The sequence below is a fragment of the Chenopodium album genome, chromosome 19, assembly GCF_948465745.1.
Source record: "Chenopodium album chromosome 19, dcCheAlbu1.1, whole genome shotgun sequence".
NCBI classification, from domain to species: domain Eukaryota; kingdom Viridiplantae; phylum Streptophyta; class Magnoliopsida; order Caryophyllales; family Amaranthaceae; genus Chenopodium; species Chenopodium album.
In genome coordinates this window covers 655,171-670,200 of record NC_137852.1, presented here as the reverse complement: position 1 = coordinate 670,200, position 15,030 = coordinate 655,171, and the positions used below count along the sequence as shown (strand labels likewise).

Sequence of the window (15,030 nt, the reverse complement as noted above, 5' to 3'; positions counted from 1 at the left end):
CAAAACCTGACCCGATTCACTTGATTCGAAAACCGACTTAAATATTATCCAATTTAGTGTGAATCAAATTTGAAAATTGATCTCAACCCAATCCGATCTCACCGAACTCGACTTGGACATCTCGCTTGATCGAGTGACAGCTAAAAAAACACCCTTGTACTTAAACGACAACGTTCTATTTTGATTGAATACCCTTTTTAATTACTGCTTTTCACTTAACTTTCAAGTTGAAGCTCCCAACCTTGAAGTGCTCTCTGTTCGGCGAAAATGGAGGGTTCACTGCCATTGACGACGGCGGCGAAAGGCGGAGGAGAGAGAAGAGGCGTCGGAAGATCATCTGCCTACAATTCTTCGTCGTCTTCTTCTTCCGCTAAACCTTCTCTTCTCTTAGCCTTCCTTTCTTGCGTCGCTTGTCTCTACGTCGCCGGCAGGTCAAGTTTTCTCTCTCTTACTTTTGTTTCGTTTCAATTTTGTCATAATTTGTTGATTTTTCGATGAATTTGGAGAAATTTTATGATTTTGGGAGAATTTTGGCTGTAATTTATGTAGAATTCAGCGCATTTATTATGTGAGAAATTAGTGTGAATTCTCAATTTTTGATTGTTTTAAGATTATTTTGACCTAATTGAAGAATTAGGCTGCTCTGTTGATTAATGTTAGGGTTGTAATTAGATCAATTTCTGGTGTTTTCAGATCGGATTGATAACATATTTTCATTGTTATTACGAATTAATGATCATTTTGAACTTTTGATGATTGATCATCTGATTTTATTTTTACTACTATTTGAACTTACTGATCTAATTTCATTGGATTTTGATCTGTTTTCATCATTAGTCAGTACTCAATAGGCAATCAACCTAGAACTGTGTTAATTAAGTTATTAGCGTCCTTCTCCTTCAATTTAATTAAACGTCCATAGGTTTCGATTTGGCATTTCTGAGTGAAAATTTTGTAGGTTTTAGATCGAATTCAGTAATTTGTCGTGTTGGATGTTGGCTCCTTATGGTTGTACTCCAGCACTTTAGTGTCTAATATTGAGTCCGAGAAGAAAGATATGCTTTTACATGTGTGGAAGATGTGTGTTTGTGTATTAATGTGTGCTCTTCTTGTCTTTAACTTCCGTGTCACATAATCAGGTTGTGGCAGGATGCTGAGAACCGAACTTTACTGGTCAATCTTCTCCAGAAAAACTCAGACCAGGTTTGTTATTCTATAACTGGATTGGAAGTTTGGGTTTGTATCCTATAACTGGATTGGAAGTTTGGGTTTGTATCCTATTTGCACTAAAGTGTTGATGCAGGAAGGACACTATGAGATTATATAGGTCTTTCCGTGTTATTGAGCTAGCAATGGCTGAAAATTTCCCATTAGTGATTTTAGTCTCTTCAGTTCTGGCCTTCTGGTTGATTATAATACTCGTGTCCTTATTTTGTTTCCATTTTCTCTTTGCAGAGACCAAAGGTTCTTACTGTAGATGATAAGCTTATGGTGCTAGGATGCAAGTACTGCTCCCATTCTTTTTTTTTTGTATCTGTACTTCTTAAGTCCAAATACATACAGCTTGTGGATGCTTTTGTGTTGCATTTGATCATTTTCACTGATATTTACAATGTTGGTTGTTTAAGAGATCTGGAGAAAAGGATTGCTGAGGCAGAGATGGACTTGACACTGGCTAAGAGTCAAGGATTTCTAAGAAATCAGCGAAAACAAGATGGTTCTGCTGATAGGAAGCTTCTTGCTGTTATTGGAGTTTACACCGGATTTGGAAGTCGTTTAAAGCGCAATACTTTTCGAGGCTCATGGATGCCTAGAGGTTAATGTTCAGTCTCTCTATTTAGTTTCATGCTAGCAATCTTAGCATCTACAATTGTCGCCCATTTAAACTACCTTATGCTAATGTCTCTCATAGAAATTTGGATCACTGACATAATTTCATGAATATCATGATATCTACCTACCCTTTATTACTAGTTACTAGAGTACTATGTATCTAGCCTTTTGCTTTACATAATCTTATGATATCCTCCCTTTCTTTTTTTTTTCATTTATTCTCATACAAGTAAAAATTTGTTGGGTTGCGTCATAAAAAAAAGTAAAAATTGGTTGGGGATCTCTTTTACTTTGTAATCAATGATCTTGTGTCTGTTTTCTCATCTCCATTTTCCTTCCCTCTTCCTTCTCTCATATCCTCCATTGAATTGAACGTTGTTCTTAATTTGTATGACCATATCACTATTGCAATGTCTACTTTTGGCTCTCTGGTATTCCATAACTTGCATGGCTTATCATGTGCAATCTATGAATGGTCTCTAAGAGTCTAGGTTGTTTATTTGGTGTTGCCTGCTGTTGTACTAGTAATTTTATCAATTGACGAGGCCTGAGTGATGGGCCTGTAATAAATCATTATTGATTTACTAGAGATGTTGGACTTATCCTTTGGGGAAATCCTTTGGCCTTAACATCTTTTAATGTTGGATTATCATGCACCTTCAGCAAAATATGTTCCACTAAATTTTTGCTGCCTGCTTGGTTTGCAATTTCTTTGATATTTCTATAGGTTGCCGATGTGTATGGTTTTGTTGATTATTAAAAGCTTATTAAAACTCTGTATCTGCAACTTAGCATGTGTATCACAAGTTCCATGATTACTGTTTCAGGTGATAACTTGAAAAAACTGGAGGAGAAAGGAATTGTCATACGATTTGTTATTGGTCGGAGGTCTTTTCTTCTGCTCAACACCTTTTCTGGTCTTTGTACTTCCCATTTTGCAAGATGTTGAACATTGCTATCATTCTTTGCTTTCCTATTATTACTATCTTGATTTTTTCTAGGACATTACTTATTCGTTGACTTTCTGAAATGCAGTCCAAATCGAGGTGATAGCTTGGATCGTGGCATTGATGAGGAAAACCGCCAAACTAAAGATTTCTTAATTCTTGTGAGTCAAAGACTGTTAGCTCAATGAAAGACCTTGATTATTTTTATTTTTATTTTATTTTTTTTACTTATGGGATTAAGGCTTTGATTGATTGGTTGACTTATTGCTGATGTTGCTATGGCTAAGTGCGTACTTGACCGTGTTCGTGAGAGACTGCACTCAAATAAACAATTAAATGTTTCCCGTAATCATTTACTGCTCCTTGCAATTTGAATGATTTTCATTCTTGTATCTTGATTTATATCATATTTTTCCATCTTGAATACCTTCCTTGCCAATAACTTAGAGATATAAATATTTACAGATGTTTGTATATTTCTGATTTCAGCTTTAATCATTATACGTGGCTATGTGCTAAGTGAAGGGGTAAACAAAATATTTATTTTCCCTTAACTAAGTATTAGGTTTCTCCTTTGTATCTAGTTATTAGGTATATGCTATTTTTTTGGTTCTGTGAAGTGCTAGTATGGCAGATTATGTCTAAAGGATCTGCTTGTAACCTGCCTAAGTCTGGTTGGCTTTACTCATGTAATGCATGCATTTTCTTTGACTAATTGTTAGGAAGGGCATGAGGAGGCTCAAGAAGAATTGCCAAAGAAAGCGAAGTTCTTCTTCAGTACTGCTGTACAAAATTGGGATGCTGAATTCTATGTAAAAGTTGATGATAGTATTGACCTTGACCTCGGTAAATCCGTGAAAGTCAACCCTTATTTATATGTATATGATTTATACACGACTTAATTGTCTTCTAATGTATTCAGCTCACCATTTGCTTTTCTTTTATTTATCAGATGGGTTGATTGGACTTCTCGAGAGCCGTCGTGGTCAGCAGAGTGCATATATTGGATGTATGAAGTCTGGAGACGTGATAGCAGAAGAGTAAATCTCATGTCTTTTTACTAGATTTAGCTTGTATTTGTGTGTGTGTGTGTGTGTGTGTGTGTGTAAGCTTTGATCTCTTATTGTAGCTTATCTTTTATATCAGCTAACAAATTGAATACAATGTTTGGAATTTCATGATGTTCATTATTGTCCAGGGGAAAACAATGGTACGAGCCTGAGTGGTGGAAGTTCGGTGATCAGAAATCGTAAGTTAAACCTTTTACAGATTCAATCTTTTGCTATCTGTTGATTTCATTTGTTGCTTCAGCCATAGATAAGGATTGCTTAAAAAAAGAGGAGGGGTGGGGGGAAAGTAAGGCTTTTGTGAGGCTGATTTGCTGATTGTAATGCAATAACTAGCTAATTTATGGTGTACTCAATCTTTGCACTCATAATATGCTTTATCCACAACATACTGTCTTCAATGGCAGAAAATGGACTTGTTATATGTCACTATGTCAGCTATTGACGCCTTTTTTTTTTTTTTCCATTGTTTGCATCAGGTACTTCCGACATGCTGCCAGTTCACTTGTAATACTGTCCAAAAGCTTATCAGAGTACATATTTGTGAACAGGTAGTTTTTGCCTTACTTTTGCCCAGATAACTCGATTATACAATCAAATTGAACTATTGGGGTGGTTACAGTCCTTTAAACTTTGGGCTGGAAATGGCAATGTTAGAATAAGCTAAATGTTGATTTGCAACCAATAAGAATATCCGAATCCCCCTTGTTATTAAGGGTAATTGTGCACAATGCTGAGACAAGCCAATACTTAAGTTTCCTATCGTGATAAAAACAGAACCGCACTAGTAAGTTGTTTTTTTACAGAATCAAATTTCCAGCCTAATAGTTGGGAGGCAGGTTGTTTTAACCATACTTGTATTCTGAATTTGGCAATTAAGGTTGCTAATTGATTTGTAGAAGTGTCTTCTCACTAAAATGTGTATTAGCTATTATAAATTTTGAATATCGAGGCAGGTTGTTTTAACTATGCTCATATTTTGAATTGGCCAAGCATTTTAGGATTTTCTAGCTCCTAATACTTTAATTGTTTTTTCCTCTAGTGTATCTTTAAAGACGTATGCACATGATGATACATCAGTTGGTTCATGGATGATGGGATTGCAAGCCACTTACGTAGATGATAATCGACTTTGTTGTAGTACCAACCGACAAGGTATTATTGTATTTTTAGACGATCATATTTTTTGCCAAAAACTCAAATATAATATTTATTCTATTTTCCTGCAGACAAAGTGTGCTCTGTGGCATGATCCGGGTGTAGGCAAAGAGAGGAATCAGGAGGAGCATTCGGGGGTGGGGGCTTGGTGTAGGAGCTGTATAGAAAAAACACAAGGCCTCCATAAGCCTTAACAAGAAAATTATTATCAGTACATCCATTATTATTGATTACAATACAGGCCTTGTTCACACAAGTTATATTAAGCTCGTGAATGCCAAAAGTTTTGAGTCCGATATATTGAGCTGAATGCTAACCATTGTATCACATCATGTCTTATCTACTTCATTTTCAGTCCGATTTCTCCATACTTTCTGATTCACAAGGTTTTACTTGGCTTTATTCTATTTGTGAACTTATAATTGTTATTAACCTAACAAATCTTGAATTTGTGATTCGTCCATCAATAAATTAAAGATTTTATAAAAAGAGTAATAATTTACATTAAGGCTATCTTCTCTCAAGAGTAATCATATTCAGATTTCAAATTTTACTCGAGGCTGTTTTGAAAAGAAAATGGAAGTTGATGATTACTATTATGAACGACATAAGTGTTGTGTAATAATGTAACAACTATCATGCCGTCCCTAGACTATTGATAAAGTCCACCACAGAAGTTCACAGCTAATAAGGGTAGTAAGGTACATGTTGGAAAGATTGGCGAGTATCATGCCGTCTTTGCAATCCAGCAGGATCTGTATAAGGAGCAGTAGGAATGTAAGGCTGATGGGAAGGCACTGCAGTACTACTTGGTCTATAGGAAGAAGTATACGGAAGAGATGTTTGAAAACTATTAGCAGGATGGTATATAGTTTCAACATGGGCCTCAGGACCAAATCCTGCAGCAAGATTAGCAGGGGGATGTGGTCGGCTCATTGAGCCGGAGTAGATCGGTGTATCAACATGCATTCTATCATGCATATATCTTCCAAAACCTTGGACTGGTGGATTAAAAACAGAAAATGGACCTGCCGGGAAATTTGGAGCATGAACTAAATTGTGAACATGAGTTCTCTCTGATCTAAACCCACTATGACCTTGGATTTGTAGATGATTAGAATGAGAGGGCAGTTGGTGCTGTGGAAAATTGGAATCAGCATATTTCATCATTTCATGATTTCTCTCTGGTCTAAATCCTCCATAACCTGAAAAGGAAATAGGTTGGCGTGGAGGATAGTTTGGTGAAGCGTCTCTCAAAGTCTCAACATGAGTTCTATCGGGTATAAATCCTGCAGAACCTTGAACATAAGGGTTAGAATAGGGAGGCGGTTGGCCATCCAGAATATGCGGAGGTATAATTACTCCAGAGCCTTGGACAGATTTCCTCTTTTTTCTGGACTTCTTTTTTACCCTGCCTGTCCTAGAGGGTGTTGGGACTTTCGTGTTGGAAGGACTATGACAATGCTTACCTTGTTTTCCAGGTCTTTGCTCCTCAGCAGGAGCCCCCTGTGTCGGGCACTTCTTTCTTTTTTGTGGGACAGACTTTGATAGTTTTGAATCATAGGCATTTGCAATTATCTTCTTGGTCTGAGGTGGAACTTTACCAAATAAAAGACTCTTCAAATTGTCAGCACTAATCATTCCCTTGGTAAAGAGCTGAATCTGTTCCACAGAGCGCCGGATACATGAATATATCTTGGTAATTTTAGCAGACCTCACTGCTCTTGCAGTATTCTGGGACCTGTCAGTAAAATCCTCGATCTGCAAGATTTTCAGGTAGGAAGCTATAGGACAATATGATCAAAAAAATTATTTGAATTAAAATTTACAGGCGTACACTTCAGTTAATAAAGTCAGGCAGCTTACTCTTATCAAACCTGTTGCTTTCCAGTTTTTATATATCCATGCTCCCTCAAAAGTGCTAACACAAATTCCCTTCGACCACAATGATTCCACTGATTCAATCTATAATGGCAAGAAAATCAATGGAAGATATCAAAACCAGTGGGAATTGTACAAAACTACTGACATAGATAAAAACAGGTTCTAAACCAATCATATCATGTAACTCCCTTTTTTGATACAAAACTTAAATGTGTTTTTTTTAAGCTGTAGCACATAAAACAGTAAGCATTTAAATTTAAAAGAGTAAAATAATTGACTATTATGTCATGTGCTTCTTAAGAACTGCATAAAATGGCATAATGGAAATTTAGAGCAACCGTGATATATGAGAAATAATTAAAAACATACATACTCCATAAACCTACCCCATAACTTGAAACCGAGATAATATCATAATAATCAAAATGATTACCTTAACCAACAGAGATACAAAGAGCTCAGCAAGAGTTTCTTTATTTCGAATTCCATATTTCAAAAATCTAGGAATTATTTTCTTCACAGCCTCCGGGTCTGTTCCATCTGGGGTGCGTGACGTAAAAAAAGTAGTCAAAACAAAAATGCTGAAAATTCGAGATCTCATCTCTATATGACCATTCCCAGCATAATATTCAGTAAAACGAATGGCAAATTCAGAAATGACGTGTACACAAATCACCCCAGAGTATCATTTTGTCTACAGAAAAAACAGAGGTTCGCAAGTATTGCAACTCATATCAAGTCTTGAGAGTTGAGACTGACTATTTGAAATATTAAGCTCCACTTCTCTCTAGGCAGAAGCAAACAACAACTAAAAAGAAAAAAGAAAAAAGAAAAAAGAGGATCCATCTAATATTTTATATTTATACTCATGATCAGGACAAAAAAAAAAAAGTACCTTTCAATATGTCAGAAAATGGAGGTAATATTGGGATGTCCCGAGTCTGCATCAATCAACATAGAGCCACCAGAAATCATTGAAGAAAAGTCAAGTCAATGATAAAGAAATGTCCCAACTTTATTTATGAACCCCAATCATTAATAACCTATGTCATTGCCAAATGCCAATATGATAAATAGAAGACAGACTTTATGTTTTTACTTTTTAGGATAATAAACACAGTTATAAAATCAAGATGATTATATACTTCAAGTCTTCAACACTTGTACAAAACTCTGCCAAGAAGCATTCAATATAGACTAACAGTCATTTTATGGTGCAAAGATGATATTTCAACCTTCTGGAAAGAAAGATTATCTAAAATCTGGAAATAAATACACATTAAAAAATCTGGAACAGTTCAATGGTCATGAAATTAGCACAAATTCAGCAGCAAGTATCAATGCAAGTCTGATCACCAGAATTGAGGCAGGGAACTTGCAACAAGCATCAGCCAACAAAATGACTATTCAGATGGCCCTTGGAGAAAAATCAATGGTAAAAAATGCTGATAAAACATTTGTTCGCGCATTGATGTGCACAAATTACATGGTAATATTCCCAACCATACAATATAAAACTGCAGTGCATAGTCACTCTGATTAACATCTTTTTCTATAATCTTGATCATCTTTATAATTTAGGACATTGGTAAAATTCTAAGATACAAGAAAAAAAACAAAAAATAAAGATAATAGGTTGATCCAAGTAACATACCTGCAAATGAAATGCCGCCAGTAATATCAGTGATAGAGAATTCAGTGTACCATCTTTAGAGCTGTTGATATCTTGTGCCTTAGCCCATGCTTTCAACTGCAAGATCGGTTGCAAATGAAAAGGTTAACACAAATATGTTTCTACAGATCAACAGTTCAGTTCCTTTTTATTTTGGGTATTTAATACAGTGACAAAGTCAGCACTCAGTATAAAACACAACCCAAATAGCAAATGGAGCTCTCATTGAACTACAAGCCCCAATCATATTTTCATACAGTCAATTAATTCAAAAATCAAATCATGTTTTCTCAATTACAGGCCTTAGTTGCAGCAAATAAAATCCACAACAATTTTCCCCTTCTGTATATTAATTTTCGTATCATAATCCAGCCTATAAATCATTGAAAGTCGCTGTTGCCCAACCCAAAAAAAATTAGCACACTTAAACAACAGCAAAGCACCAAATAAAATACGCAATACGCCCTTCGTTCTTTTATGTTCTACTCACTTTCCAAATTTGACCTTTTTTGTTCTACTCAATTTGCTCATTCTATCTTAGGCATACCCCCTTTACAAGCTTACCCCTTTTATCCCACAACAATTACAACTTTCCACTCTCTTACTTCATACACCTTATCCTTACACCCACCAACCTTTTTTACTTTTTCTCCCCCTACTTTATATAACATCCAATCATCTTTTTTAATATTATATACGGTAGAATATAAAAGAACAAAAAGAGTATAGAATAGTGAGTATATGTGTCCTATGTGATGTGAGTGACTAGCTTCTATAAGTTGGTATCATCCACAATCTTATAAGTCGTGACTTCCCCCAAGAAAGTGAAACACTTATATCTTTCACCCATCTTACAGAAAGACCTTCATCCATCTCTTAATGCGGAGCAAATGAAAGGGAAAACTAACATATGTTCAATCAAGTCCTTGCAAGCTATTACCAACTACAGCTGATTGGCTTTTGATTCTCCTTTTACTTACCATAAAACTTAGCTTTTGAAACCTTTCATCGATAGCCGAAATCAAGAAAACAATGTGGGATTTAGCAATACCATCTCTATTTCCAACCGAAAAATCACATTCAATTCCAGATCCAGAATCAGTAACTTTTAATACAGGCACCCTAGCCGACATGATCAGCTCCACAGTTGTAACATGTCCTTTCTCTGCAAATATATAAAAGGGTCAACCGAGCTTGGAGCAAGGAAGAAAGGATCCAGCTCTATAATAGTGACTGACAGCCACAAAACTTGGAAACTTTATCAATGGAGCAAACTGAAAAGTAACATTTCAAACAAGATAAAGGCCAGACAGGGAGATATTGAACTACCTCTTGTTCAGATACACCAGTTATTGACTTAGTGTTTATAGAGACAGCCTATTCTGCTCTGCCACATAATGCAGCAAAGTGGAATTTATATTCAAACTCCACTTTGCTAAGTTTCACAAAAACCTATGACATGCTAAAATTGCAACTAATCCCAAAAAAAAAAAAAAAAAAAAAAAAAAAAAAAAAAACACTCTGCATTATTCCTGCGAACAGTGTGCCCACGTAATTTAAGTACTATACCAAGAGTCAAGACGAAGTTTCTACATCACAAATAAGCTTATAAGGCAATAATCACTGTAATATCAAATTATAATATTCTCACAATCTCAAAGTATAAAATTCCCATATGCATATTATTATGTCCAATTTATCGTCCTTTTCCTTTGATTAATGCATGTTAATCTAAGCATTATTCCTCATTGTCACTATACATGGGAATGAGGGAGTAACTTCTCTGATTAAAGCCTTATATATTTCCTTTACGCATGTTAAAGCATCATTTCAAAATTCAAATACACCATGCTTCAGTCAAAGACAATATTTGCATGCATACTTACCTCTAAGAAAATTAGCACTTAAGAAAGTGCCTAAGCATTTATATATCGGTTTAGTAATTCAATTGAATAAGTTAACAAAAAAAATCAGTTAGTTTATCTACTTGATACCATAAATGAAGGATGCTACTTTATATATTATACATAGCTATAATATAATCTTACACAAACAATGATTATCCGCCGCAAAACCAATAATTTTGAAGCAGATTTCAGCACCGAGGAAACTATTAATAAGTGCAATACATTAGATATTTCAACAGAGGAATAGCTTCTATAAGATTAAGTAAAAGAAGTATCAAAAGAGAGCCATAACTTAACAAACGTTAAGTGAGGAGAAATTTGTAGGTTACTTACTTCGAAGGGCATAGAATTTCTTTGCAAACTTGCGGAGGGTCTTGATTTTTGCAATGCGATCAGCTTCAAACAACTGATTACTAAAATTAATTGATAAATCAAGGTCACTTTTAGCATTGAACATATTCATCAAGAATGATCCAAAATCCTCCACTACAGGGCATTCTTCATTTCCTGAGATTTATAAGAATGGATTTATTAGAGAGGTTTTATTTTTTCCCTCATAGATACATAAATATAATACATGTATAACACGACCATTAAAAAAAATGATGACATAAATGGCTTTGTTTTCAAAGAAAAAAGGGGTGAAGGGGTCACAATTGACAATAATAATCCCTAATTTCACTTGTCCTTTTTAATTAGTCACATTTTTTGGAATTTTGGTAATATAGGATTAAGCTGAGGTCTTGTGGGTACCTTTTGAAACTATTTCAGAGTACGAGTCTTCCTATATACAACAGACAATAGAACAAGATAAATAGCAGATCATACTCTTTTGTGAATATAACCTCCAAACTTTAAATTAATTTTTAACAATCAAGGTAAATTTAAATTTAAATTGTAAGTGAAACCGGTATTCTTCCACGCATTTTCCTGAATATAAAGACAAGGGGAAAAAGGTAAGATTGACCCCCCCCCCCCCCAATCCCCAAACAAAAAACAAATGCTTAAAGTAAATGGTGGAAAGTGTAAGAATGATTACTTCTAATTAATAAGTTATCAAGGGGTTTTTTTTTTTTTTAAATTTTGTGCTTTAGCTTCCGGTTATGATTTTTTAAGGGGCTCCTCCTGAATCTCATTACAAAAAACAAAAATACTGATAAAATCACCCCCCCCCCCCCCTCAACCAGAAAAAAAAAGGGGAAAAAAAAACCTAGGGGCCTAAACAACTATACCGAAAGGCCGCAAAATATTCTTTTTAGGTAATAAAACCTCCAGCAAGCCGAGCTAAATTCTTTAAAGGTTTTCACTACTATTTTTAGTCAACCTAAAGAAGTTAAAAGCAAGAAACATGAAAAGTAGCCCAAATACTCTAGTATCTAAACATAAGACCGTATCATAAATGCTATCATCAGCAGACTATAATATGCATAGGGGATGGCCGGATGCTTTGTAGTTTCATGATCACCATACAAATATTTCTCATTTGTATATTCATAAAGTAATAGACTAAATTGCTAAACAGAATAAAATAATAAAAGCTTTGCAGTCTGCACTCTATCACCTGCTCTTGCTCTTGCTCAGCAGTGTACTTCTCTATACAATATACAATCAACAAAACAAGACTATCTTCCCAATACTATATTGCATACTGTACTTCTGAAAGTTCTTAAAGTACATTCCGCAAAGGCACAAAGTATATTCCAATTCAATCTTTTGGATCCATAAAATCACAATTTTATCAGATAAGGTAAGCGGCAGTATGCCACTACTTAGTGAATGGCTATAAAAAAGGTAACATAAGAGCTAATCATTCTACATTTCTTAATTATTGTAGTTTATTATGTGTGTCATGAGTGATAATTTAGTTTCATTCAGTATATGTGCCCTTGCATTGACGTTGCAATCAGCTCTGGTGCAGCAGCTACTGCTCAGCAAGATCTACAACAGGTTAAGATATAACTGTCTAATATAAGGTCTTGTACCAAGACTACTTGTGCAAAATTCAGACATTTGAAAAACTTCTTCATGTTCAAGGGCAAAGAAAATGATTCAGACTAGCTTATTTATTGGGCATCTCTGCATAAAAAAAAATAAAAATAAAAAAAAATAATAATGATAAAAAAAAAAATTCAATGGATAACTAAGCAAAGCTTGTCAAGGAACATGTGCATAAAACCAGAATTACAGTTTTAAAATGAGGAATTTATACATTCACTCACAGGCAATATGTTTTGTGCAATAGGTAGTAAAAGTTATGTAGCTTAACATAGTCAATATTACATCCACACAAACACAAAAATATGCACTTCACAATGAGCAATGTGTCAAACTTCACCTTTCAAACATTTAAGAAGCACCATTTAGAAATTGCAAGACTTTCCCAAGATAAACTATTTAACAACAGAATATCTAACAACACTGTGAGCAGTACCAATACCAAAATAACAATAGACTATCTCTCCTCTTCTATTGATCCAAGTTTAGCATGAAAATTATAAGGGGACACCCACTAGCATATGGTGATATAGTTCCTCGTGTACATAACAGAAAGCTTACCATACATTTCCCTAGCGATATCATTAAAAATACGAATCAAATCTCTTCTATTAGCATAGTCGTCAATGCTGGGACTGGTAGATCCATAAACATCATCCAGCAGGGTCTGAAAAGAAGATAATTGAGAAAGCAAATCCTTGTTCTTCTGCAATCCCAAAACCTCCAGTTTCTTAGCAGTCATCAACATGCCTGAAACAATCGCCAAACCAAACTAACTCATTAGATTAACCTATTTTAGATTTGCTTCTAGGGATAACAACAATAAGAGTCGAGAGGGACATCGGATACATGGCTCATACAAGCTTTTAAACATGTAAAAGAAATAGTAAGTCAGGAACTCGATAGATACATCTCTAATATAACGTATTGTTTGTACCTTAACTTAAAATCTCTAATCATTTACTAGAAAAAATTATAAAAATTGACATTCAGAAATATACAATGAGATTATCACAATAACAATTCGTAAGATGACATTTATATTTACATATCAATCGTAGTAAATAAACGAGATCAAAGTCATTAGTGAAAAAAATTAAACCGATGCATCCAAAATTCCAAACGAAGGGGGCATGATACGATTATCAGCACAAACTACTAGTTATTTGAATTATGCACATTTGCATTACTTACTCGCAAGATTAACTTGAATATACAATAAATTAGTGCATAAGATCATCATCATCACTAAACACTGAAATCAATTACTCCATCACTTATTCGCAAAAAATCAATTCATATGATCATAACAAATTTACAATATCTTTAAGCTGAAATAAATCAAAAAATCACCAAAAAAAAAAAAATGAATTAATCGACTTCAATTAACTGCCAAAGAAAAATCCGAATATTCATACTTGTTAAGGTGGAAAGAAGAAATTGAAAGGAAAACGTGAATTGGAAGCAATAAACCTACTGAAGAAATTGAAATTGAAATTGAAGTTGAAATTGCAAGGAGAAAATGAATTAGATTGATGAAATTAGGGTTAGAAGATACCTCGGAATTGAAATCGCCAGAGAAGAGGAGAGAGAGAGAGAGAGATTGGAAGAGGGTGGAATGAAAGCAGCAGCAGTTGCAGTCGGTCAGAAGATGGAGGGCGGGGAATTTTAAGGGGCTCGTATGACTTTACGAATTTTGTCAACTACGGTGCACAAGGACTCAAGCTAAGGACTATCAGTTATTCACCGTTTTGTACTTTAACTTACTCTATCTGAGGTGAGAATCATGAGATAGACTTGAGACTCGTGTTGTGAGACGTTAAAAGTTACCAAAAGTTACCATATAAACCGATTACGAGTAAAGGTGTAGAGAGCATTTGAAATGCGAGAATAGGAGTTTGAGTAAAAACATGTAAAAGATGGGATTTATTTTTTTAAAAATATGTTATCTTAAGATATAAAGCTGTATATCTCAATTCTCAATTATGAAATTATCAAATTTTTAAAATTTCGAAGGTAAAGAATTAATGATAAGTAAATGCGAAAAAAAAACCCCAATATGTTGTTAAATAAGTTGAATTGAGTCTAATCTAATTGACAATTTGACTATTAAATCGTCTTGTACTTCCTCCATTCACTCTTATTTGTGAATAGTCGGCCTAAAAGAGTAATACTGAATAGTTTTAGTCAAACAATTCCAACTAGAATTAACAAAGGAAATAATAGAATTTGTGACAAAAAAATAGTGACGTTTAACATAACCTAAGAACTTATGGTATATATCATTGAGGTTAGGGTTACAATTATCGATCTTGCATACGATTAGTTGTGGACCTTGTGGTTATAATTCATCTTATATGGGTTGTGTAAAGATGCATGAATACATACAAAAACAAACAAGTTAACATGCACACATGGTATTTGTAACATGTATGTGTCTTAGTGTCTACACACTCTGAGATTGTGTAACATACACAATTATGATACTTAGCATAAATATTAATCATACACCGTTTGCATAATAACTTGTGTTGTGTTATACATATGTGAAATCGAATAACACATAA

General features: G+C 34.5%; 2 protein-coding genes across 4 annotated transcripts; one reads left to right on the top strand and one right to left on the bottom strand.

The window, feature by feature from the left end:
• Nucleotides 1-201: 201 nt before the first annotated feature.
• LOC145594824 (hydroxyproline O-galactosyltransferase HPGT3-like) lies at nt 202-5,380 on the top strand. The gene is made up of 12 exons (XM_081651164.1): nt 202-431; nt 1,140-1,203; nt 1,456-1,505; nt 1,629-1,816; nt 2,661-2,721; nt 2,869-2,941; nt 3,503-3,626; nt 3,733-3,820; nt 3,979-4,029; nt 4,327-4,398; nt 4,890-5,002; nt 5,077-5,380. The coding sequence occupies exons 1-12, from the start codon at nt 268-270 to the stop codon at nt 5,097-5,099; spliced, it is 1,071 nt and encodes a 356-aa protein (XP_081507290.1). The 5' UTR covers nt 202-267; the 3' UTR covers nt 5,100-5,380.
• An 88-nt stretch (nt 5,381-5,468) lies between these two features.
• On the bottom strand, nt 5,469-14,140 carry LOC145594823 (uncharacterized). 3 transcript variants are annotated; one of them, XM_081651162.1, is made up of 10 exons: nt 14,022-14,140; nt 13,025-13,213; nt 10,802-10,975; nt 9,542-9,726; nt 8,544-8,639; nt 7,785-7,830; nt 7,323-7,429; nt 6,872-6,970; nt 6,475-6,766; nt 5,469-6,303 (listed from the first exon to the last, which is right to left on the bottom strand). In XM_081651162.1, exons 2-10 carry the CDS (start codon nt 13,209-13,211, stop codon nt 5,690-5,692), a joined length of 1,800 nt encoding a protein of 599 aa, XP_081507288.1. In that variant the 5' UTR covers nt 13,212-13,213; nt 14,022-14,140; the 3' UTR covers nt 5,469-5,689. The 3 variants fall into 3 exon arrangements, with proteins under 3 accessions (XP_081507288.1, XP_081507289.1, XP_081507287.1); XM_081651163.1 differs by having other exon boundaries at nt 5,469-6,294; XM_081651161.1 differs by having other exon boundaries at nt 5,469-6,766.
• Between the last annotated feature and the right edge of the window lie 890 nt (nt 14,141-15,030).

Coding starts and splice junctions, on each gene's coding strand:
- LOC145594824 (XM_081651164.1), top strand. CDS start 268: ATGGAGGGTTCACTGCCATTGACGACGGCGGCGAAAGGCGGAGGAGAG. Junction 3,821..3,978: donor GGAGACGTGATAGCAGAAGA/GTAAATCTCATG, acceptor ATTATTGTCCAG/GGGAAAACAATGGTACGAGC. Junction 5,003..5,076: donor TTGTAGTACCAACCGACAAG/GTATTATTGTAT, acceptor ATTTTCCTGCAG/ACAAAGTGTGCTCTGTGGCA.
- LOC145594823 (XM_081651161.1), bottom strand. CDS start 13,211: ATGTTGATGACTGCTAAGAAACTGGAGGTTTTGGGATTGCAGAAGAAC. Junction 7,430..7,784: donor ATTTTCTGACATATTGAAAG/GTACTTTTTTTT, acceptor CACGCACCCCAG/ATGGAACAGACCCGGAGGCT. Junction 6,971..7,322: donor TTGTATCTCTGTTGGTTAAG/GTAATCATTTTG, acceptor TTGCCATTATAG/ATTGAATCAGTGGAATCATT.